Source organism: Ambystoma mexicanum, chromosome 4q (assembly GCF_040938575.1).
Source record: "Ambystoma mexicanum isolate Mex_15411 chromosome 4q, UKY_AmexF1_1, whole genome shotgun sequence".
In the NCBI taxonomy this organism is placed as follows: Eukaryota; Metazoa; Chordata; class Amphibia; order Caudata; family Ambystomatidae; genus Ambystoma; species Ambystoma mexicanum.
Genome location: NC_090928.1, coordinates 1,191,041,192 through 1,191,067,790, shown reverse-complemented (window position 1 = coordinate 1,191,067,790; position 26,599 = coordinate 1,191,041,192). Strand labels below are relative to the sequence as shown.

General features: G+C 47.5%; 1 protein-coding gene across 1 annotated transcript in view; it reads right to left on the bottom strand.

The window, feature by feature from the left end:
• Positions 1–742: 742 nt before the first annotated feature.
• GLO1 (glyoxalase I) overlaps positions 743–26,599 on the bottom strand; it is a 174,553-nt gene continuing 148,696 nt past the window's right edge. Inside the window, exon 6 of the mRNA XM_069608757.1 lies at positions 743–2,853. Within this exon, the coding sequence (XP_069464858.1) occupies positions 2,759–2,853 (95 nt within the window). The 3' untranslated portion in view covers positions 743–2,758. The remainder of the gene's footprint in view (positions 2,854–26,599) is intronic.

Genomic DNA, 26,599 nt, shown 5'->3' with positions numbered 1-26,599 from the left:
TGGGGAGAAAAAAGGCAGCAAAGAGAGCGTGCAGTGAAAAGTTGGTTAGTAAAAACACACAACCTTTACGTGAATGTTGTTGTCCCTTTTTGCAGAATGGGGGGTTGCACTTTTCTATGGGGCATAGTTTATGGCCTTCCGTTCCAACATGATTCTGTGGCAGACAGTGACGACATCAAAAGTACCAGAGGCTCTCCAAGGGGCAGGTTCCATCCAAAAGCTGCCAATGTAAACTGTTGCAAGTACTTAATCAGTGCTCATACACCAACAGGTCACAGAAGTCACATGATGACAAGCCCTTTAGCTTGCTTGTTCTTTGAGCTGGACCCATTATTTATGGGGACAACAAATGTACACCTAAAACGTAAAATGTAACGAACAAATTACAAAAAAGCAAAACCATCGGCTCTGCCAATGTTTAAACTGTGTTATGCTGAGACTAACCTGACTAAATGATGTAGAGTCTGGATACCAAGAGAAGGTGGGCACAACAATGCTTCAGTGGTTTTGTTTAGGTACAAGGCTTCACAATTTCTATAAAAGTACCATTTAAAGAAAATTGACTTGTATGAAAGATGGTGCAAGTCCACTAGTCAGTTAATTATCCCAAAAAATAAATGCTCTGCAATACTTGCTTGCAACATTACACCTTTTAGGAAATGGTTAAATATTCTGAATTATAAGGCCCACTCCACTTATTTGAAACGGGCTGTTTTGTACTAACAATTTAAGCAATGAGAGATGAATCACAGTTCTTTTTATTTTGATCATAGGAACAGGAATCGCATCACAACTGTTTCTTTTGAAGGATTTTTTAAATCAAAATACCAGCACATGTGATTCCCTGTTTTAACACCTTTTGGCAATACATCGGTTGTGTACACACCATTATAGTTGAAGCCAGATTTAACAAAACTGACATCAACACAACATGTAAACTCTTTTAGCAGCAGAAGTTTGCTTTTATAAAGCAAGCCAGTCCCAAGTCCCTCTTTCCGCAGACGCTAGACTTTTCTTGGCTGTAGCATATTGGAACAATCTTTGCACCATTAAAATAAAAAAGTAGTCCAGCAATCAAGTGCAGGCTCCAACCAACCCGCTATGCATATGCTGATTCCCAACACATCAATCAATTTTCCTCAGATTTTATTAAGAGCATGGACTAGTAGAAGGCACCAAGGGCATTCATTAAAAGAGATACGTCCATCTCCATTGTCCGTCTTTAAAGGATAACAATTGAGACCAGCAGGTCAAGGAGGCCAATTTATATATCAATTTTAAGTGAAAGGTACTAAAATGGCAGTGATCCACAGAGTTGTGCATGCAATCAAACGCAAAAGGAGTAGCTCATGGCGGTATCCGAAAGGTCTTCTGTAGGGATATGGTACCAGAGAGCTACTTAAAAAAAGCAACAGGAGCAGGGATATCGTAAGGAGAACATAAAGGTACCTGGCAGAAAAAGGAGTCAAGTGTAGCAAACGTGCTTGCCTAGATAACAGGCCATCTTACGTTGCCAAAAAAAAAAAAGTCAAAGATACAATGCAAAACTATGATTTAGTGAAGAAACGGGTCAGGACAAGAGACACTGATTTAAACTGAAGTCTGACAGAACCTTGGGTCAAGAAAAGAATGCATCGTAAAACAGTGCAAGTCTCACAAGAGCAAAAACCCGAATATTTGTCATCATTCATGCAGCAGTTACAGAAACAGCAGGTCAGATCACCAGTTTCACACCACTAGTAACCATTGGCTAAAAGTGCTTATGCAGCAGCAGTACACATTCAGATCACAAAACCCAGTGCTTCCTTAAAAAAAAATACAATTTAAAAAAAAAAAAAAGATTATCGCAAGCAGTAATTGTTGCAGACGCCCATCTTTTTGATGGCATTCTGCACGGTTTGTTTTCATTCCAAGTGTATTCTTGATTGCTTTTAAGATTCTATGTATTATGCTAAATCAGCATTTATTGCTTTATCCGCGTTGTTTTCTTACTTGCATTAGGCTGGCCTCTTGCTGGCAAACTACGTGTTAACTGTATGAGAGGGAACAGCAGCAGAGCAAGGAAGACAACATCTGTGATGGAAGCAGAGGACGATAAGAAACAAAACCACCAAGGTAACTTACCAATCGAGCAATATTAGAAAATGACGTGGATACATAGCATCAATGGAGCCATAGCAAAGGGTAGGATCGTGTTGACACGCGCACTATGGGCTCCCCCTTTTTTAATTCCATTGTTGCTGTGGTCAGGATTTGAGTCTGGAGGAATGTGGCATTAGAGTCTAGAATGCAGTGGGATTTGTGCAAAGAGTAATTCACAAATCATTAAAACAATGCTTTAACTTTCACTGGTTATAACTACATAAAACAATATTCTGAAAAATCATCTGAAATAGGCTCTGACACTCATTTGGTGTGATCAACTGAATTTTGCAATTTCACTTTAACTAAAGCATCCTCCTTATTTAAAGCTTGTTCAGTTTCAATACCACGGCCAGAAAAACCAAAGCGGTCACTTGACCTTTTGCTTATTGTCTTACAAGTGATCCATGCAAAACATGTTCAGAACAATGCATTCCGAAGGAACTTTATGAACTCAAAGAACAGACAAAATAAGCAGACAATGTGGATTGAGCCAAATAATAATATTGTCACATGTAACATAAATCCTGAATTCAAATATTGCTAGTTATTTCTGTAGTATATTTTTAAAACCCGCTGGTGTAATCTTTTTCGGCATTGTGACGAGTTGATCCATTTACGGTGCAATTACATTACACATATTGTTAGGGCTAAGAACTTCAATCCAATAACCATCGGGATCCTGGATAAAAGCAAGTCCTTTCATTTTACCTGAAAAAGAAAAGCAAAGTCAGTCTTTCCCTGTATTAGTCCATACTATTCTCTTTTTAAGACATCAATTCGTAAAACATCTCAGGTCACTTTTACACAGACTACACACCAATATTTTTCTTTAGCCTCCTTTTCGGATTTCAACCTGGCTACTAGCAGTCCAACCGTGGCTGTGCCTGCATTCATGGCACCTCAAACCCCCTCTTGACACGCCCCTCCCCCCCATGACTAAAATGAAATTTGTTCCTGCATCTTCTCCCTACCACTCTTTCCATACACAGTATTTCTTACCACCAGTTCTCCCCATCCAATGATAATCTGTGCGCCATTTGACGTTTCCCCTCTCCTCTTCCCACATCACAGTGACTGTTTGTATAGATAATTCTCACCACTATAATATTGATTGTGCCCGCCCCTCTCTCATTTCAACCAACTTCTACCTTATTAAATTCTTTCTTAATGACTTTTGCTCCGTTCTTTTTTGTTTCCCCCCCTCCTCTCACTATGCACCTGTTTTTAACTCTAACACCAGCCTTTTTTCACTACCCCTATTCCTCAAATTCTGATCCATCTATTTTCTACCTTTCAACAGAAGTCTTCTTTTTCATTTCCTCCGTACTGTGCATACATGTATTCTTGGTCTCATCCACCTAAACCTCTCTGCTTTTCTGCTTGCAGTCACCCTCCCCCTTGTGCCCCCCCCCCCCCCGGAACACTGGAATTCCCGCTTCTTGGCTAGTCACACCACATATTTCTTGCATATCTTTCTCTCCCACCTCAAATCATATTTCACTACTTTCTGACAACTAATTGTATGCATCATTCTTTGCGTAATGCTGTAACTGCATAGGATCAGCACTGTTTAGTTTACCTGTTTTGTACATCATTTTTGCAAAAGCGCTCAACAACTACCAATAAATACCTAATTAGAGATAACCATACTGCCTCCTGCATTCCTGATGCAGCACACCATATGCATTTGAATACAGTATAAACTATTATCCAGCCCCTTAATCGGAAATCTTCACCAACTAGCAACTCCCATTGTCGGTAATAGACCAGTTCTTGTAAACAAACCAAAACACCTTACATAATTATTTCACAAGCTGGATAACAGAATGTCATGACAGTAGATTGTCAGTAAACAGGGCCAAAAGGAAGACGGATCTTGCCTTTTTGCTCGGTTTTCCATCTCTCAGACACATAACTGACATTGGGGCTCATTATGAGTTTGCTGGTGGTAAATCTGCTGAGATACCGAACTAATAGCGCTACCGTCACTTGGTCTGGCGGGTTATACCACCAGATTGCAAGCGGCGGTGGAGTTAGTCCCCATTTAAATGGAGTCCATAGGGCTCTCTGGGGGATTTCGCCAGAATAACCGCAGCAGTAATTCTGCGGCCAGTGATTCCGAGGAAATTTGTCAGAAAGGTAGTGGATTTACCTCCAGCTCTGACCTGGAGGTGAATACTCCAAACTCATAGCTGGGCAGTGCAGTAATGCTGCATTTTTCCTGCACCTGCCAACTCGTAATGAGGCCCACCATGTTGTTTGGCCCATGTAGTTATTGTAGATCATTGGGCCCCATTGTTGAACGATAACATTGTTACTGTATATGACATTTTCTTTTCCATATACAGGTTGACAATGCTGAGGGATGTCTTTCACAAGCGCTTAAGTGATGCTATGATTTTATGCACTAAGTAAAAGTTGCACCTCTCCTCGTCAGACCCAGAACAAGGTCTACTTCACCATGCGTCCTGCAGAGCACAAACAATTCCCATAAACTGAAATATTGAACATATTTAATATTTATTTTCTAAAGACGATATTACCCCTTCCATCAGCTAATATTTTCCTGCCATCTTAATATACAATTAAAAACTCAAGGTTGTGTTATCTTCATTAAGGATTTGATAGCCAGTAAAATAGATTAAGACCTCCATTAAACCAATCAACATGTAGAGTATTTAGCTAACAGCTACCATGAGCCTACACATTTGATTCTTGCTCCATGGGCACAGATTTGGCATTCTCAAGTGGTGACCACAAGCTTGTCCCAAACCCTGCTTGGATTCACCTTGGAGAATTAAAATAAGGAATTAGAAAGCATGTTTTCACGTAACATGTTCAAGTAGTGGGAATAAAACCTGACAGTCAAACTTCATATTTTACAGCAAGCCTCCTATTGTGAGCATTAAACAACACGAGACAGTCATTCACAGTGTCTGCAGGGACGGACCACACGAAGGAAGTGGAGCCCGGTGAGCTTTTACCGGAGCCACAGCAGACCGTGATAGACTCTGCAGGGAAAGGACTGGCAGGGACGGACCACACAGAAAGTAAGGGGAGCCGGGCTCGGCTTTCAATGGAGCCAGAGCAGACTGGGAAGAACTGAGCAAGGAAGGGAAGCCACGCTGTGCCAACAACAGAGACAGGAAAGTCTGGGGTTCCCGCAGTGCCAGTTGAGATAGGATTGCCAGGGAGCCTGCAGCTGAAATGGCGAAATGCCGCAGCCGAGGAGGAATAATGGTGCGAAGGGTACAAAATGCAAATAGAGAAACATTCTCCGAGACGCTGCAGCAAGATAAAACACACAGTGCAGCAATAAAAACACATTCTTACCTGCCATACAGCCTGCCACAGAAATTAAAGCAAATCAACAGGGTGGTTGGAAAATCATAGCCCCACGCAGGCAAACGAAAGGGCAACAAGTCAGCCTGCAGACAGGCCAGCAAGACGGAGGGGTAGGTCCTTTGAAAGCAATGTCCTGATTGGTCCTAGCAAGAAGTATGATGCCGATTATATAGGGAGGGACAGGGGAAAAACACATAAAAGTGGCCGAAATGGTTACATTTTGTCTTTGGAGTTCCAGATACGTCAGGAGAGAGAGGCACGAACAGAAGGCTATGAATACTGCTGGGCCTATTGGACTAAAGGCCAAAAGGAAAGAAGCATCGGGAAAACCTCATCCCAGAGCTAATAGATAAGGACTGAAGAAATTATTTGGATGAGATTGCTTAAAGAATTAGGATTTTATTTTGTATTGTTTCAAATAAACCAAAAAACCCCTGGTGTCTGTCTTCTAAATTCCCACAAGTGGTGGCAGCAGTGGGATAAGAAAACGCCATGGAAGCCATCATAAACACACAGGCAGAGGGCAAAAAGCTACTACAAAAAGAGTCCAACAGGCTCATGGTGACTGTCTAGCGTTTCAACAAATACTGCAGATGCAAACAGACAGGAAGTTGACCACACAAGAGAAGAACCAGGAAAGCCTTAAACAGATCACTGATGCCATAGTGGCCACCAGAGCACAGTCAGTGGTACCACCCTCGATACTTCAGAAGTTTCAACCAGGCAAAGACCCCGCTTTTTTTCCTTTACCAATTTTGGGGGAATAGCAAGAAATGCACAATGGCCTCTCGACCGGACCATTGCAAGGGGCATATCGGGCAGTAACTCCCACTGGCAATACTCAATATTAAGAGATAAATAAGGCAATTCTTTGAGAGATTGGGCTTGGATGAAAAAGCAGATCTAATAAGATTGAGGGAAACGTGACTAAAAACCTGGTGAAACACCAAGACAAATTGTTCTACAGGATGCAAGACCTAACTGAGAAACGGCTACAGCCGTCCGTGTCCGCGACTGTTCAGATAACTGAGAAAGTCATGCTGGAACAATTCCTCGACTCACTACCAGGCCGCATACAGAGGTGGGTGACAACACTCTAGCAGAAGCCATTAATATTGCCAGTACCTATCAGAAAGTGGGTGTCCCTAAGACAGGAATCCGCATGGTAAGCCAGAAACTTGCCACAGATATTCCTAACCCAAGAATCTGCTCACAAAGTGAGCAACCATGGAGAGGAAAACCCCCAGGCCTGACCTAGAAACCCCACCCACCATTTTTTCGCAAAGACTACATCAGTGTTTTGATTGTGGAGAATTGGGGGCAAACATAGCCCTATTCTGTGCTAGCAGAAACCAGACTGAACCAATGGAGACTGGGCCATTCTAACCCAGGTGTTCCAAGCCATATATGACAGAAGTCAAGGTAGCTCGGGTACCCACTACAGCCATGTTGGACAGCGCAAGCCAGCAGATCGCTATCACCCCTCAAGTAAGTGGACAAGCAAAAGTTGATAGTATTGGTTTTTCCTGTTGAATGTGGGCATGGGGATTTAAAAGAGTACCCAAGCGAATGATTGAATTAGAACCTCAAGATCGGCGGACCTCTCTATAAGCCATTATGCCTAAGCTACCTACCCTATTCTAAATGGGTCTGACCTTCCTATATTCAACAAAGTTATCAAAGAGAAGTCCTGGTTAAAAGAAGCCCAGTTTGCAGAAGAACTGGTATCTACGTCAGCACATGTTCCGAAAACACGGAGAGAGGTTGGAGAAAGTAAGCATGGGTGGAAGAGACATATTTCGGTGCTGTGCCATACACTGGAATGTAGGACCTACATTTAGGGCAGCAACACTAAAAGACAAAACATTAAAGATTGCTAGGGCAGAATAAAGAACTAGTGCCAAGGTCCAAATGCGAAAATCTTAAGATAGCTCATGAACAGCTGAAAGAAAAAAAAAACAAGATCACTTGTTGAAGTGTTTCTTTTGGCCTGGGATATATGGAGAAGTGGTGAGGTTTTGTAAAAACTGTAGTGTGCCAGCGGAATAGCTCCTCTATACCACATAAAGCACCAATGCAGAAAATGGCACTGATCCAAGAACCTTTTAACCTGTTGGAATAGAAATAATGGTACCCACTGAGCCAACAAGTAGAGGTTATAAGTATACATTAATACTGGTAGCCTACACAAGCAGGTACCCAGAAGTCTTTCCGATGAGAGGAATTGCAGCAAGACAAGTATGCAATGTGTTAATACAGTTGCTCTCCCCTCCTCCCCCTCCCCCTCCCCCTCCCCCCACAGTCATGAGTGGGGATACCAAAAGAAAAATCAGATCAAGGTACTAACTTTATGTCCAACATGATGAAACAAGTTTGTAACCTCATGAATGTGAAACAACTTCATACGGTCAATCATCCACAAACCAAAGGATTGGTAGAAAGGTATAACAAAACAATCAAAAACATGCTGAAGAAAGGAACATAACCTGATGGAAAGGAATGGGACAAGGTCCTGCCATTGAGGTTTATGGTACTGAGGAATACACCACAATCGTCTACTGGAGTCTCACCCTTTTTATTGTTTTATGACACCCTCATGCTAGATGTAGCAAAAGAAGAGTGGGAAGAACAGTTAGATAAAAACCCTTGTCAGAGTACACAGACAAACTGAAAGTTTACTTGTCCACTCTTCGAGACATTGTTTGAGAATCTGGGACAGGCCCAGGATCGACAGGTAGAACAATATAAATCAGTCTGCACGAATGAGAACCTTCAATCCGAGAGACAAGGTATTAGTGTTGCCACCCACACATGAAAACCAGATGGAGGGGACCCTGTTAGGGAGATTTCTCACACAAGTGCTTAATTCCCCCTCTACCTTGGAGCCCTCCGGCTCTTTTGCTATATTTTGGGGCTTTAAACTTTTCATTTTCAATGTGTTTTACTTTTGTGTTCTTTGGTTGAATTCCTTCCACATGTCGGCCTGGTGGTTGCAGAGGCCCCTGGGCCTGATGGCTTCATGCATTTTATACCTACATCTTGTGAGACTGAAAATGAGGCACGCACACATCTGGTGCTTCGGGGATGCTGGTCCCAAGCTGTGGACCCAGACTCCAAAATGATTCCGATACCATCGTCCATGACAGCAGACCTTCAATGGTGGTCGACCGTCAGAAAACACTTCAGTGGGAACCTCCTTTAAAGGAGCCCTGGCCACAGATTACAGTTACAACAGACTCCTCCCTCCTAGGGTGGGGAGCAACGCTGGGGCTCTTCAAGGTGGAAGCCCCAGGACAGAATGTCTCATATCAACTAACTAGAGGTCCTGGCAGTCTTTCTGGCATTGAAAGCTTTCCAGCCTTCCATCATCAACAGAGTGGTGCAAATGTGCACAGACAATTCTGTAGCTATGTTCTACATCAACAAGCAGAGGGGAACCAGGGCTCTTCCCCTGGTGGATCTAGTTATCCAGATTTGGGATGTCCAACACGTCTGGCTACAGGCCATGCACATTCCGGGTCAGATCAATGTTGCAGAAGATTCCCTGAGCTGCCAGTCTGCAGCAAATTGCAAATGGAAAATTAACAGCCATGTCCTTACCAAACAGCAATGTGAGTTCTCCAACGACAGACCTCTTTGTGACTGCAACAAACCGGAAAATACCACTCTATGCTTCTAGGGACGGTCTCGGAGCATCTTCCTTGGGACAACATGAAGGCTTACGCTTTCCTGCCTTTGCCGTTGATTCATTGGGCGCTCTGGAAACTCATGAGTGTCCCCAACTGCACTCTCCTCTTCAAAGCTACTTGGTGGCCAGCCAGGTTCTGGTTTTCGGAGCAACAGCACCTATCTATATGCTACCTGATCAGGTTGCCGCAGATTCCCAACCTTCACCAGAGCAATCCCAAGGTGTGGCACCCCCCACAATCCTTCAGCTTTGCCGGCCTGGTACCGGAGTTCAAGTCCTTAGCATTGTTTAATCTTTCAGAGGATAATATGCGCATAATTCAGGCTAAATGTAAGCTTTTTACCAGTTTTCTTTCCGAACCCGGTCTCGGATCCAGAGCGGTTTCTACATAATCTAGATGGCAGGCGAGCTCTGAGGTTTTACCTCGACAGAACAAACTTAGAAGTTCTTTCGGTGACCTGAAAGGGAACGCTGATTCAAAAGCATTCATCTCACGCTGGATCACTTCATGCATCTCAGAGGCATATACAATTCAAGGCCTTCAGCCCCCAAAGGGTGTTCATGCACATTTGGTCCGTGGCAAACCGCCCGCTGTTGCCTTCCAGAAACAAGTCCCTTGGGAGCCCAAAGCCAGTGCTGCTAAATGGGCCTCTCCTTCAGCTTTTTGCAGACACTGTTGTCTTGACCTGAGCTCCCGGTCCGATGCCCAGTTTGGCCAGGCAGTTCTTAAGAATCTGTTCCAGTTTCCTCCCTCCCTTTTCTTTGGTCAGTGCTTGGGAATCTCACAAAAGTAGAGAGGAAAGGGGGCGGGACGTAGGAAGTTACTCAGCATAGTGACTACCTTACACCTAGCTCATGGTGCCCTTTACTCCATATGGCAGCCATCGTATCCTCTATTTTTTTGCTACTGGTCCTTCAACTATGATGATAGAAAGGACTGAAGCGTAATATACAGGGCAGAGTTCAGGAAGGTGGGGCTACGGTCACGTGCAGTGGCCCTGCATAAAAAAATATTCTTGATGCTTCAATAGAGCTCTGGTCCATCCCGATGGGTGGATGTCCCAAGTATGGAGAAAAGGAGATTATGGACTAGGAGTGAGGTCACCACGGTGAGTATCTTTGTTATTCGCAACTCCCCATGGTCTGTATAAATTCACAGTCCAATTCTTCAGGCTATATGGGGCACCCGCAACCTTTCAAAATGTGACGGATCAATTACTACGAGACCATGTAGGGTATGCATCAGCATATCTCGACATTATATATAATACAACTTTGGATGACCATTTATATCACTTCCAGCAAGTAGTGAAAACACTGGGAGATGCTGGACATCATATCAATCCCCAAACTATAAAAACAGTTCTAGCTGCCACTCAAACTAAGTAACTGGGATCAGAAGAGGAAAGATCAGATCTCAAGTCAACAAAATAAAAGCTATCCAGGATCTACCAATACCAAAAAGAAGTGTATCCGAGCTTTACGGGTCTCGGATATTATCACCGTTTTATTCCACACTTTGGCAATGCCCTTAAAAAGACACCCTCAACACCTATGCAACGACCCAATAGCCATCCAGGCATTCGAAGACCTAAAAAGGGTAATATCCTCATATCCAGTTCTACAATGTACTGATTTCTCACAGCACTTCTATGTTCAAACCGATGCCTCAGGGTCAGGGCTAGGAGCACTACTGTCACAGGGTACCAAAGCTGACTTGAGACCTGTCATCTTTATCAGCCAGAAATTGTTACCTCATGAAATGCATTACTCGACTATTGAAAAAGTGTGTTATCTACTTGCCCGGTCCTTTACCTTATTCACCGACCATGAACCCTTACAATGGCTGGCGACCCAAAAGTATTCGAATCAAAGGGTCTGGAGGTGGTTCCTCACTCTACAGCCCTTCCTCTTAAGATGGATGATGCCGATTGGTGGAGGGAGAAACACATAAAAGCAGCCAGAATGGTAACATCGTATTTTGGTTTTCAGATAGTCAGGAGGAAGATCCAGGGACCCAAGGCTATGAATATTGCTGGGCCTATTAGACTAAAGGCCAAACCAAAAGATAGAAAAGCTTCTGGAAACCCTTATACCAGAGCTAATAGACACGGACTGAAGAAGGTATTCTATGAGATTGCTGAAAGAAGGCAGAATTCTTTTTTTTTTTTTTTAATTGTTTTATAAAAATTCAAGCAACTCCCGGTGTCTACCATCTGAATTCCCACAATGATATACCGGAGCAGGTAAAGTAAGCAGTGAGGGTTGAAATCACACAGTTTCATCCGGACGAGTGTTTGCATTTTTTGTGAGTTGCGTGTGCACACACATATGATATATAAGTGCATGGTAGCAGTATCTGATCGAGCCCAAGTCATGAAATGGTGTGCAGGTTTTGTAGATTTTGAAAAGGATGGTTGAGCAGCTGGAAAATTACAGGGTTGCATGTGTGTCATATCTACTATACAACAAATGTCTAATTATGAGAACATGGGGGGGGGGGGGGGACTCAGAACGCATCGTGCAAAGTACTTTCAGGCATTAATAGTTATTTAACACCATATCAACCCATCTTAAATGGATTTAGATACGGCAAGCATATCAAAGGCAGGTGTTTCCTAGACACTGAGCTTGCGGTTTGAAAATACTCCTGGTGGCACTATGCAAATCTGCTGGTGGAATAGAAGGGGCATACATGTAAGCCAAAAGGAATGGTCAGAAGGCAATCCCCCCCTTCCCCTTCAAAGAAATACCCCCAATCGTAAAAGGAGACTGAAGCTGTAGTGAGAATTAATGCATGGCCCTAAAACTGAGCCCGGCTCAAAATAATTGAGCTCCAGATCAGAGAATTGGATAATCATTGGCTTGGAAGAGACAGCATCGCACCAAGATCATTCCTTGAGCCTGAGCTACTATATGCAAAATCCACATACACAGGAAACTGGGCACATGAGGAGGCTGGTGCATACTGTGCACTCAATCACCTAGGGCCGTTTTGATGCAGTTAAACAATGCGCCCCACCACCAATCCAGGACGCTGCCAAAATGCCCTTATCATGCACAATGAAGTATAGTCTTCTTACGTGACTTGCAGCAGTGATGCATGCATGGGGTGGAATAAAGGTAGCGTATGGAACAAGTTACTTACCTGTAACTGTTGTTCTCCAGCATGGGTCTGGCATGAATTCACATGCTCATGAATATTCCCCGTCGTCAGGCTGGGAATCCTCGGTAAAGAAAAAACCAGTATCAGTTTCGTTTCTGATCTGTCTTTCGTAGTAATAACCAATCACTGGTTTCTGCGTCATACTGACCACAGCCAATGACTGCCCTCTACCTAAGCACCGCCTCTGGCAGCCATCTTCAGATTTGGAAGCACGTGAAGTGGCAGTATGACCAAGTGAAGAGCCGCAGAGGGGTAGGCGGGAGGGTTCGCATGTGAATCCATGCCAGACCCCATGCTGGAGAAGGAACATGCTCATGAATAAAGAATACATAGCAGTACACACATGCACAACCACGGGAGGTGGCAAAGGCTCAACATTAAGCATCACATCAACTCAACATTAAGCATCTTACCTCCTCACCAGGCTCACCTCAGGCGAACAGGTTGCGCAGCACCGCTTGGCCGACCCTGGACTCCTCCCTGGAATCCCGGTCGACGCAGTAGAATTTCGTGAAGGTGTGCGTCGACCTCCACGTAGCAGCCCTGCATATGTCCAGCAGGGGCACACCAGATAGGAACGCCGTGGTAGCTGCGATCGCTCTGGTGGAATGGGCTCTCGGACGGCCAGGCAGCGGTCGGTTTGCCAACCGGTGACAGCACATGATACAGCCGGAGAGCCATCTGGAGATGGAAGCCTTCGAGAGAGCCTTCCCCTGATTGACAGGTCCAAAGTTCACAAAGAGTTGTGACGTCTTCCGAAAACCCTTCGTGCGGTCCACGTAGAACTTCAGCGCTCTAGCTACATCCAGCGAGTGCAAAGTCCTCTCAGCCGGCGACGAAGGCGACGGGAAGAACACAGGTAACACCAAGGGTTCGTTGAGATGGAAGTCCGACGGTACCTTGGGCATGAAGGAGGGGTGCGTCCTGAGCACTACCCTCGTGTCGTGGAAAGTCAAGTACGGGGCCTTGCAGGAAAGGGCCTGGATCTCTCCCACTCGTCATGCGGAGGTGATGGCCACAAGAAAAGCTGTTTTCCACGATAGAAACTTCAACGGGGCCGAGTGCAGAGGCTCGAACGGAGGTCCCATGAGCTTGGTCAGCACCACGTTGAGCTCCCACGCCGGAGCCTTCACCGGCGGGAACGATCTGAACAGTCCCTTCATGAACTCTTTCACCAGACGATGAGACCACAAGGACGTCCGCCCCGTGGTTCTGGTGTATCGGGAGATCGCAGCAAGATGAATCTTGATGGACGCGTGTGCCAGACCAGCTTTGGCCAGCGTCAGCAGGTACGGCAGTACTTGGGGAGCCGTAATCCGTAGAGGGTTAATCTTCTGTGCGTGGCACCAGACAGAGAACCTCTTCCATTTGTGTCCGTAGCATTTAAGAGTCGAGGACGCCCTGGCCTTTGCAAGAACCTCTCTGCAATCGGCCGGTATGTCGTATCCTCCAAACTCTAGCGCTGCAGGAGCCAGGCCTGCAAGTTCAGCGACTTCGGGTCGTGGTGGAGGATGGCGCCTCCTTCCCTGGAGAGTAGATCCGCGTCCGCCGGCAGCTTGATCGGCGGGGACGCTGACAAGTCCAGAAGGTCCGGGAACCATATCTGCCTCGGCCACGCAGGTGCGACGAGGATCATCCTGCACCGTGACCTCTTGAGCTGGTTGACGAGCCGGATTAGCAGAGGCAAGGGAGGGAACGCGTAGTGTTCGTCGCCGTCGCGAACAGGTCGATCTGGGGTGTGCCCCACCGTCGGAAGAGGCGATCCACCAGATCCTGCCGTAGTTCCCACTCGTGGCACGAGCACAGCTCCCTGCTGAGTGAGTCGGCGATGGTGTTTTTTATCCCTGCCAGATGAAACGGCACCAGAAAAATCCCTTGGGCGACGGCCCAATGCCACAGGTCCTGCGCCTCCTTGGACAGCGCTGGGGACCTGGTTCCGCCCTGTTTCCTGATGTAAAACATGGTGGTGGTGTTGTCGGTGAAGATCCTCACCACCTTGCCCTTGAGGGACGGAAGGAAGGACCTGAGGGCCCAAAACACTGCACGGAGCTCCAGGACGTTGATATGCAGGGACTTCTCCGTCGGGAGCCAGAGTCCCCTTGCGTGCAGATTTTCGGTGTGCGCTCCCCACCCTTCCAGGGAGGCATCCGAGGTCACAGTCTCCTGGTGGGCTGGGGTCTGGAAGTCCATGCCCGCCGTCAGATGCGCGCGGGTGCCCCACCACCGTATCGCTCGTCGGAAACTCTCGTCGAGCTTGATCCTTTCCTCGAAGCTGCCCGTCGTCTGGATCCAGCGCGCATCCAGGAATTCTTGCAACGGGCGCATCCGGAGCCTGCACATGGGAATGAGGTAGATGCAGGAAGACATCATCCCGAGGAGGGACTTGATGGACCTCACTTTGGCCGCGTCGGCCACCAACATCCGTTGCACCTTGCCCAAGATGGTCCTGGTCCTCTCCTCCGACGGGGAGGCCAGAAGGGACACTGTGTCGAGCCTCGCTCCCAGAAACAGTGCGACTTGCGCGGGCACCAGGTGGGATTTGGCGTAGTTCACGGAGAATCCCAGGTCCGTGAGGAGTTGGACGGTCCTTGCCGTGTGGACCACGGCGAGCTCCCTCGTCTTGGCGCGGATGAGCCAGTCGTCCAGGTAGGGGTAGACGTGAATCCCCTCGCGGCGCAGCTGCGCCGCCACCGGTGCGAGGCACTTGGTGAATACCCTGGGTGCCGACCGTAGTCCGAAGGGAAGGGCTTTGAACTGGTAATGACGCCCTTGGACCACGAATCTGAGGAATTTGCGGTGCCCCTTTAGGATGGGAATGTGGAAGTAGGCATCCTCCAAATCCAACGACGATAGGAAGTCTCCTTCCTCCAGCTGACCCAGGACGTGCTGGAGGGTGACCATCCGGAACTTCTGCGCCTTGATGAACTGGTTCAGACGTCGCAGGTCTAGGATGGGGCGCCATCCTCCCGTCTTCTTCTTCACGAGGAAGTATCTCGAGTAGACTCCGGAGCCCCGAAGCCTCTTTGGGACGAGTTCGATGGCGCCCTTTCTGAGCATCGCCTTTACCTCCAGGAGAAGTTGAGGGACGTGAAGTTCTTTCCTGGCCACGGGGGGGGACGCGCGGGCACCTTCTTTGAAACTCGAGCGCGTGGCCCCGGGCCAGTGCGTCCAGCACCCAACGGTCGGTGGAGGTGGACTCCCACACGCTGACGAAGCCCGACAGCCGGCCTCCCACCGGGGTGCTTCGGTGGGGGCCCGACCCCACGGCCGGTTCAATCCTGCTTGGACGCGGCCTTGCCGCCTTGACCTCCTTGGCGACGACGGCGGGGTCCGCTAGACTTGCCTCGTCCTCTGTAGGCCTCTTGCGACGACGAGCGGGCCGCTTGACGGTAGGAAGCGAAACCGCCGCCGGAACCTTTGGAGGCGCCCTTGCCTCCGCCGCTCCGAAAGGGCGTCCGTCGTTGCAGGACTCCAAGGGCCCGGGCCGTCTCCGTATCCGCCTTGATGGCCTGAAGGGAATCGTCCACTGTCTTCCCAAACAGGTTGTTCCCGTCGAAGGGCATGTCCAGGACTCTGGTCTGGACGTCCTGCCGGAAGTCCGTAGCTTTGAGCCATCCACGACGTCGAAGGCAAACGCCGTTGCCCAGCTGGCGGAACCCAGTGTCGGCGATGTCCGTCGCCACGGTGATGGCGTGGTCCGAGGCCACCTCACCTTCCTGCAGGATCTCAAGGGCCTCCGCCCTCTTGTCGTCCGGCAGAAAATCCAGCAGGGGAGCTATCTTGTACCAGAGCTCCCTGTCGTAGCGGGCCACGATAGCCAAGGCGTTGGCCGCTTTAATCGTCGTCGCTGCCGACGAGATGACTCTACGTCCCATAGTATCCAATTTCTTTCCCTCGCCGTCCGGCGGGGAAGTCGATGTGGAGGCCGCACCCCCCCCCCGCTTTCTTCCTGGCTGCCGCAGAGACGACGGAGTCCGGGGTAGGCTGCGCCCGGAGGCATAGGGGGGCCGTGTCCGGGACCCGGTACTTTTTCTCGTACCGGTCTCTTCTAGCTGGCGTCGTGGAAGGGTTCTTGAGGAGGGAAAGGCCCTCATCCCAAATGTCGTCCAACAGAGGCACTGCGAGGACCGTCTTCCTCTTGGCCTCGCGCCGCTGATAAAGGAAGCCTTCCTTTTTCTTCTCCTCAGGGCAGAGTTGGAAAAGCTCGGAAGCCCTGGAGATCATGGAGTGGAAAGATCCGATCTCGTCGGGCGGAGAGGCCCTGGTGGGAGGCGACGACGGAAAATCCTCGTCGTATGCCTCGTCGTCCGTACCCGTCGCTGCCGTGTCAGTCCCCGTATCATCCCCTCGGGTGGACGGGGAGGAGGGCTGGAAGGGGCGCGACGGTTGAAAAGGAGGTGGTGGATGGATCCTTCTTTTCTTGGTAGGGGGAACACCAGAAGGTCCCGGTTCTGGATCCCCCGACGGGAGAGGTTCCTCCGTCGGTAACGGTAGCCTCGTCCTTATCTCGGAGCATAAGGACTGTATGGCCAACAAAATGGCCGCCGAGTTGTCTTGCGGCGCTGGCAGAGGGGAATCCGACGGGCGAGCAGGGGCCCCGTCGGTATCCTCGACGATGTCGTCGTCACCTGCGTCGGGGTCCATTCCGACGGGCTGGCCTTCTTCCACGCCTAGGCCGTGGCTTAAGACCTCGATCAGCTCCTCCTCTGAGGTTGAGGCCGACTCTACGACGACGCCCTGCCCCCCCTTCTTCCCCACGGAGGGTTTCACGGGGGTCCTATCGATGGGCACAAAGGAAGACTCCCTCCGAGGAGGCAGGGAGATTCTGGGCCCTGAGGTCGCCACCACTGGTGCAGCCACCACAGGCTGAGCCAGGGCCGCCGCGACCGTTTCGATAGAGGGCTTGGTCGGATGGATCAAGGCCTTCACCACCTTAGGTGCGCTCACCGCCTTATCCTTGAGGGAGGGGGCACTGCCACGCTCCTCCTCTGCCTTAGAGCTCGACCGGGGCCTCTCCAGGAGCTTCGCCGGGTGCTCGGCCTTCCTCTTACCCGACCCAGAGCGTTGGCTCGTGGTTGATGGTGCCGGGGAGGGTGCGCCCTGCCTGGCGCCCGTAGAGCCCGACCGTTTGGCGCTCCCGGTGCCAGCGGACTCGCGGTGCTTGGCCTTATGTTGGGCCCCCGTCGCCGGGGCGCCCTCAAAGGTCTTAGAAGACCGCTCGGATTTATTCTTCTTCTCGCCAGACGGGCTCTTACCCTCCAGCCAGTTGGCGAGACGTTGATGGCGGTCCTTCATGGTCCGTTCCGACATGTTGCCGCAAAACGCACAGTCCTTCTCCACGTGCGTCTTGTCCTCATGAAGGCAGTAAAGGCAGAAAGAGTGTTCGTCCTCCTTGAAGACGTTCTGCAGCTGGCATCCAGGGCAGACCCTGAACAGCTTTCCGGGCGTCGAGCTTCCCTTCTCCTGGGCCATCTCCGAGACCGGGCCTGAGAAGCTTCTGGAGTCCTCCGAAGTGTAGCTCGACGAATCTTCACCCTTGAGGGGCACAGATGAATCCGACACGGGTCCCCGTTGATCGGATGTAGGATCGGTGGAGCTTGAGGCTCTTTTGACCGAAAGAATCGAAGTTTTTTGTGAAAAGCGCGAAAAAATAGCACTAACGCTCGAGAGCAATAGCACGAGGATCCCAACACATGAACGTGCGGTAAAAATCTGAAGATGGCTGCCAGAGGCGGTGCTTAGGTAGAGGGCAGTCATTGGCTGTGGTCAGTATGACGCAGAGACCAGTGATTGGTTATTACTACGAAAGACAGATCAGAAACGAAACTGATACTGGTTTTTTCTTTACCGAGGATTCCCAGCCTGACGACAGGGAATATTCATGAGCATGTGAATCCATGCCAGACCCCATGCTGGAGAACTGAGGTGGATAAAAGCAAAGAATTTAAAACTTAGAGGTTCTTTAGCCAATTCTCAAATGACTGAGTCTCAGCTACATTCAGCAAGGATCACATATGTACAAGGTCTCTGAGAACGTTGCCCCCAGAGAACCGCTGCAGCTGCCCCAGTCACCCCACACTTTCTTGGAGCCATGTACATAGCTTTTATTTTTGGAGTCCATACCACTGCCTCCAGTGCAAGTATCTCCAGAACTGCCAGGCTCAGGAAATCCATAATCTCAAGCATTATGGAATGCCCTGGCAGATGATTCGATACTATCCTGCTGATCGGTACCTGCTCCCTGTCCTAGTTCTGAGACATCCGGTTCATCTGGAGCTGCCCCAGGTGGATCAGAACAAAGACCTTAGGGAGGAGCCGGGGCAGATCAATGAGGCATTGAGAGGGGCACCAATGAAGCTGGATCAATCAGGAATTGTACATACCTTTCAGCTACTAGTCTGCAGCGGACCAAGTGCCTGAACAAGGCATCTTTGGTTTGCCCTTGCTCGAAAGGAGGGCAGCCATTACAATGCTGCCGGGATCTTCTGAGCATCAGATTTGTTTGGAAGGAAAGTCCAAGGTACAACAGAAAAGTTGAACTCTCCAATTGTAGAATATCATAAGGTGGCAACTAGAAGATGTCCTCCCAACAATGAAGTGAAGAAGAAAGTCTTAAGGGTTAGCGCATCACACTGATCTAACCAATGGGCATCATCTATAAGGCCAAGTGCATGGGCCAGCGCACAGATACTGCCCTAGTGAATTACACAGCATAGGCAAGAGGAGAAAGGGGGCACAAACAACACAAGAAAAAGTATTTAACTAGAATATGAAGCAAGTCCAAGAGAGCTGTGAAAGAGGTCTGACCCAGACGCGAGAGAGAACTTTGAGTGGCGGGTGAAGTGGGGGGGTGAGACGGGATCAGCACAGAGTGAGCCAGGCATGGCTGTTGCCATGCATGAATGCCAGCTGTCCTTCGAGATAGCTTATGGGACCTGGAAAACCGTTCCATCATATCCAAATGATCCATCTCCCTTACATCCCACTGAGAGTAAAGGGATTTCTACCACCACAAAACAGTGTTCATGTCTAGGAACTAAAAGGGGAGAGGGTCATTTCAGCAGAGCATTGGCATGTTTGTGCCGAAATTAAGAGAGATTGGGGGATGCTAGCTTTTACGCAGTCATTCGCAACCTACTTACTACTCCTAGCAAGTTAAAGGTCTTCAAATCTCTCTGAAAGAACTTGAATAGCGAGACCCTGTACGGGAGAGGATTTAGCAGTCTGTCCACTTACCAGTACTACTCCTAGACTAGATCAATACTGTGCAGGAGATGCCAAAACAATTGAGAGACCAAGAGATGACCAGAATTTGACAAGAAATGTGGTAAACGTAGTCCCAAGTCTCCTGAGGCTTTATGAGTAAGCAAATGAGAGACAGACCCTCCCTTGCAAACTGTGAGAGGCAGTGAACACCCCACCTCCCCCCCAGGTCTTGCAATCAGACAAGGAGCTCGCGGTTTGTAGCTCCTTTATTCACTATGGACATTACAATTCTTGCCACTCTCCTTGTTCAAACCGATCAGCCGTTATGTCAAACATTACTTACTCAGTAATCCTCTTTATGTAGCTTTATCCAATTAGAATCTGCAACCATCGGTTGGTTGGCTCAGTATTAAATCTTGTTTCAAATTCAAAAAAGGACAAATGATTCTTTATGCCTCAGCATCCTCAGATTATTTTTCTGCCATAACACATACATGTTCTGCCCAAGTGCAGCTGTGTTTTGTACTGAGCCTCCACGCCCATGCAGTGAGAGGAGGAGGGAGCATATGATTCTAAGCAGTGTAAGGGTGGAGACTGACACACAGGTGACATTGTTGAAATAAACTTGTAATAGTAATGAAAATAAAGAGACAACCTTTCCCCAACTCTAAGAAGGGGTTTCCCGGTCTCAACTAAAATACTAGGGTTTCAGCCAGGATGTCTGTGTAAAATAGTTCACTATCCTGTGTCAAAAAAAAAAAAAAAAAAAAAAAAAACACAACTTCTGTCCCATACACTTATAATTAACCTAAGGCGATAGTGGATCTCTTTGGTCCAGAAGAAGGGTTTCCTTCCTCTGGATAGTAAAACAAGAGTTCCAGTTGTTAGGTGAATCTTTACCAGAGGAACATTTCCCCAGGTCTCAATCCCTTTCCAAAGGGACAAAATAAAGTTGCAGGTTCTTATGCCAACAAGCAGTAAAGTTCACAATTCAACTCAAAAAGGTAAAGTTCCATTTCAAACATCAACACTCATTATCGCCCAGAGTTGCTTCTTCACTATTGGGTTCCTGGAGAATGCCTCCCTTCTCCAGGTATCTTGTACCTTGGTTTTGTACCACAAGGGGGAGTGACTATCTTACCCTGGTCTATGCATTCCAGGAGAACGCCTCTCTTCAACCTGCTACTCCAGCAGCACAGTGTCGCGCAACCAGGAGGTATGACTCACTTTACCCTGGTTTTTCCTTTTATGGTTTTGCACAGTTCAACAATACTAAGGGGGGGGGGGGGGTGAATTACTCCCTTTCCCAGATTTCAGTACTACAAAGAAAATGATTGCTGATCCTCCAATGCCTCCACTTTCATAAAGTTCACCATTTCTTTATCCCAGGGATAATTACTCCCTTCCTCTGGAACAATGGTTTGATTCTCCCTAGGAGGTCAACCACCAGGGGGAATGACTCTTCCCCGGGAACTTTTTGCTTTAGTTTTGGCAGACCTGGTTCACTCTCCTGCCAGGTACTGCCACAAGGAAGATTTCTTGGCGAGATCATCTGTGCATGGGAATCCAAAACCCTTGGTTCTTCCTTTCTTGCACTCTCGCAGATGCCCCTACCAGCCATTCGACCACCCATATACCTCTCTGGTCTCTGCTAGTGTTTTTCGGTGGTCTCTCGTCACTGGTCTAGTTCCCTCGTCTGTGGCAGTTACTTCCGCATGGATGGTCTGCCTTTTCTTACCAGCACAATCCAGGCACTCTGCTTGCCTGAGCTCCTGCTGTGCCAGCTTTTCAGCCGGTCCGACCATGGAGTGGGTAGAAATGCCCGAGACTCCTTGCTCACATCCCAGTCAGAAGCATTCCTTCCTTTCCACGCCAGATGCTCCTCTCCCTCGCAGGTCCTCATGGGAGGGTCTGACCAAAAGGCAAGTCCTTCCTCTCCATTTATATTGAATGAGCAACGACCGCTAGAATGCCCTTTCAAGTTCTTAGGAGGACTCGTTGTTCTGCATCGCCTCCGCTCAGTACCCGTCAAGGAGATCTTCAAAGGGCCAAGGTCAAGTATACTGGTCCTTTTTACATACACGTCAATAATAGCCTGGCACTTAAGGGGTTAAGTCATCCCTATTCATCCTCGTCTTAGTAACAGTAGTCTATTCAGTCTCACCTAAAACATGGAAGTGTGTGGCATGGGAGCGAGGGATACAGTGGTGACCCTCAGACTGAAAAAAGGTAAAGGAAATGGGTGGAGGGTGAGGAGTACTGTACCGCGTTCCTCCCTAGATGGTTGTCCTTGTCCCTAGAGGGGGACTCTCTCCCACCCCCAGGGGGACAATAGGATAGCGGCCTCACCTCCCTGGCCTCAAGTGAAGGGGCTCCCCCCGCGGGGAGAAGTGACTACATCTAAGGATTTGTCAGAGCAGATACAAGCCATAGAAAGACAATTACTGTGTAAGTAATGTTAGTTTTCTGAGGCTTGTGAATCTGCTTAGATTCACATGCTTTGCGTAGATCAGAAAACAGTTCCTTGTAAAAGGTGGTGGGTAAACTGGAGGGGCAGTTGCAAACAAAGGCTTTAAAACTGCCTGTCACACTTGGAAACCTGTTCTTGCCTGTGTGTTCACAGAGTAATGTATGAAAATGGGTGTTGAACACCATGTGGCTACCTTACAAATTCAAAGGTTTATTTGCAATAAAGACCAGTGTTGCCCCAGTGCTGCATGTATAATGTGCTTTAGTGATGAACGGAAGAGGTTTTTTTTGCTACGGTAGAACAGATGAGAATAGACCCAACAATCCATCTTGTAATGGTGGATTTGGTTAATGGATCTCCTTTTTGTGTTGCCATCATGTCATGATGCCTACCGCCGGGCATCCGGATCAAGCCCATCAGCACCCGGGAGCAGGCATCCAGACATTTACAAAAACCCCAGCAGCCCCAGCTAGGGGCTGTCTGGGTTCAGTTCTGGCGCCGTAGGCACCAGACTCATAATAAAAAATCAGTCCTGGCGCATGGACATTACTTACCTCATGCAGACCATGCTGCAAATAAATCCAAGCCAACGTGAGGCCTGGATGGGACTATTTTACTACAGGGGCTATTTTTTACTCTGGTGTGGTCCGGGGGAACTTCTTTCCTGGGACTACTTTGGAGGCTATTTAAATGACGCCCGAACAGCAGCACATGCTTCGTCTTATTCTGCATCCAGCAGCGGGACTCTCACCGTGCCTGCAGCCAGCATCCAGTCTTCTGCCACACCCGCCTCGAATCCGGAGCTCCTAGAATAAAGAGGAAGAAAAGGTCAAGGTTAGAAAACAAACTTATTACAAATTCCTCACCTGATTCCGGATCCATTTCATCTCCCAACCTGGAAAGTACATCAGTCCTGCACGCGTCGCTTCGCCAGCTCCAGCACAGCGCCATACTCACCAGTTCTCACAGCATCTTTCGATCCGGCACTGTCTCCATCATTTCTTCGCCGTACTCCGGCACCTAGAGGCACTAGAATAACAAGGTGAGCCAAGGGAATCAAAAAATACCTCTCACCACCATAGACTTACCCGATTTACCACCGGCGGTATTATTCTCCATATCTTCATATGCCGCATCTGTAAAGAGGGAGAAAAACAACACGTTAACACATGCAATAGTTACCGGACAGCGTTGGGTAACAGACTCTTACCTGAACGCCAGCAGCAGCTACCAGACCTTCTCACGAACTCAGTTGCAATTTAAGGAAGGAAGGGGACAAGAGTTAACATCGGGCACATTGAACTCTTTGAACTTGATACTTACCAATCCCGCCTGGGACTTCAGAGTCAATACTTACCGGAACTCTCCCAACGCCTTCAAACCAGTGAAGTAACTGGTATCTACGCGCCCCTGCAAGACACGCAGGATGGAGAGCTCATCTTTTATAAACATAAGGTGAGGTTACTAAGGGGATATCGAGGTGATAAGTGGGGGAGAGCGAGAAGAGTTGGGAGGCCATCAGTAAAACCCACAGGTGGCTAATCCCGGTCTCCACTTGCAGGAAAATACTTCGGGTCCAGCAGACAAGACTAGGCGGGCCATTCCAGACAGTCATCTCTGCACTACGCATCACGTTGACGGAGACCGCAGCTGTCCAGGTCCGATCGACATCCCTGTGGGGTCCAGGTGAGCGTAACACATCAAAATAAGAAATGGGTCTGTTTTCCTTAGTTTTATTTCTGTAAAAGAGGAACATATGTGGAGTACTTGCCCCTTCTCTGCGGATTCGGAATGAAAGCTGGCAATTAAATGTACCAATTCACAGGTAACATTAAAATGTACTTCATTGAGAAATGTGGATGTGTTCTTAAAAGCACCATACATTTGCGAATTGTGATGGGACAAATGGCTTTGAGACTGAAAGCCTGCAATACGCATATCCTTCAGATTGAGGATGCAATGAGGAAGGTGACCTTGCAGGTCAGTACTTTTAAAAGGAGCTGTATGCATAGGCCAAAAAAGAAGGAAAAAAAAATAATAAAAAAAAAAAAAAAAGGTACCATACATTTATTACACATATACATGTGTACTGCTAGTGCAGCCAGGTGCACCTTGAGCGAGTTCTACACTAGCCCAGAGCCAAGTAAATCAAGCAAGCAACATCTGCTGATGAACTGTAAAGGCTTGATATGCTTTTTATACACCAAAACCCCAAAGCATTTCCATCTGGATTTTGCTCATTATGGAGTGATGGCCTGGTGCCACTGAGTAGTTGTTGTACATGCACTATTGCATTTTCAATGTGACTAATAAGAATAGAGTAAAATAAGTATAAAGGGGTGAAATAAATCAGATATTATTCTGAAGATAGCCAGGCAATATCATTATTAAAGCTGGTTAGAATTTTAGTATTTTCCAGTAATAGTTTAGTGTAAAGTTCCATTACTGGTACATCCACAGACAGCCTTTTTAACACTCATAACATAAGCATTGTGGGGATTAACTCATGGATGGAAATATGTTCGCGGGACTTAAGTGGACGCCCTTTGCTACTCTAACTGACCTGCATACCATCATGGAGATAGAAGGGACTTCATTTGTAGACTTAATGACAGGTAAGCAGCACAAGCCTATTAGGGAGGCTTGTGGTTTGTTTTAAAGGAGTTCTGGCGATATGTAATTATTAATTGGAAGAAAGCATTACTAGATGTGCAACCAGTTATGGGTCGAATACAAGTCCCTGTTTTTCTGTGTGTGTTTGGTTCCCTTTAGGTCTATGGACAGAACAGGTTAGCAGCTCCTAAGAGTGTGTTGAGACAACGTGCAATCGATCTGTGTTTTAGGTCCTGAAGGAGACATTAAATGATTTGCTTGTTCACCGAAACCGGTCCACCGACTTACCTGCAGATATCCTTTATCAGTAAACTAGATACGTTAAGATTGATCCAGCCAAATGGGGTGCTGTGCAAGGATGGCACTGCCCAGAGGCGTACTGAATAAACAGTGTAACACATACTCAGGAAGGGTGGGGAGGGGAACAACATTTAAGAAATATCCCTACCCGACTGTACCTCTTTTAGTAATTCCATTGTTGCCATCTCATCAACAAGCAATTTTGTATATCATTTTTAGTTCAGTTTAGCCCTACGGACCTCCTCTCCGGCTACTCCTATTAGGCAAGTGTCACATCAGCGTGACCTAGAGATAGCAGTCTGCACCAGTCATTGTGTTTTTATTGAGGGACTGTTTGAGTTTAGAAGTAGGATCAGTTTTTATGCTCAAGGGGGGGGCTGGTGCATCCACCCATTGTTGTACTACTTGGTACTTTGGAAATATTTAAGTACAATTTAAAAATTGGAGAAAAATATCGGAATCTTGGCTTCCCTTAAAGAGGTGTGCACGACTGTTCTAGCGTTTTGTATCTTCAATGGAGGCGAGTCCATCACCTCATCTGGTACAGTGAAGTAGGTATTCTTAGCAAATTTCAGTTGGTGGATCAGCAAAACATGGTTGTACCTTAATATTCAATTCGAGAGGTATACCTGAGCAGACCAGTATAAGAAGGTCAAGTAATTGGATTCCCACACAAAACTAGAGCGATTGAAGAGAATCAAGTCTGGAGCCCATTGGGCTATACAAGCAATCGTATTCTGGAGCTTTTCGAGTTTGTCCATCTTATAATCAAGGAGGTACAAAAGGATAATGGGCATATTGCAGCCTGGGGTTGAAGGGTACCAATATCAACTGCATTAAGGCACAGAATAGCATTGATTGTAGGAATCGGAGTTGGTGAATGGCACCTTTGGGAACCGTGCCTACCTTTGTTGACCGTTTTGTATGCTCTGTAACATTTGATTGCGAAAACGGCAACTTTCGAATTCAGTCACTCAAATCACCTTTTCAAAAATGAATCCTCATTGTGCTCACCGGTTTGACAGATTTTTGTTTCCCAAAAATTGAGTACCGCACAAAACCCATGCATCTCTGTGAGTTACCTCTGCAAACATGTTTGCTCCTTTTCTAAAACATTCTTTCTCCCACTGCATTCCACCCACATGTCACAAACTTTAAACTATAGTAGTTCCATTAACGTTCTCTAGCGCACAACACCCCACCACATCATGATGTAGCGCAGCTTTACACACTTCGTGAGAGGTGCCATGGCTCTTTCACTCAGTCAACAATTGACTGCCTCTGCCCACCTTTCTACAGTTAACACGCAGGACTGACAGGGCAGCAACATCCACTGGCCTTTGCAGCAGCTCAGGATTCTGGCAGCAGTGAAAGACAACCTCTGCCTGCAATTAGATTTGTACAGCATTATGGCTATTACGGAGTCATGGCTTACACATGACATTCCTTCTACAGCTACACTGGTCATTTCTCCCGAGTTCACAATTTTCAGAGCTGACCGCTCTGGTCATAAAGGAGAAGGAACTGCTTTGATCATAAACAACCGATTGGTTACTCATGTTAACTCGCATGATTCTCCAGATGGTTGTGAAAGTATGGTGGTGAAAATAAAGTTGAATGAGAACAGTTCTCTCACTATTGTATTAATCTACCACCCACCTTCTGA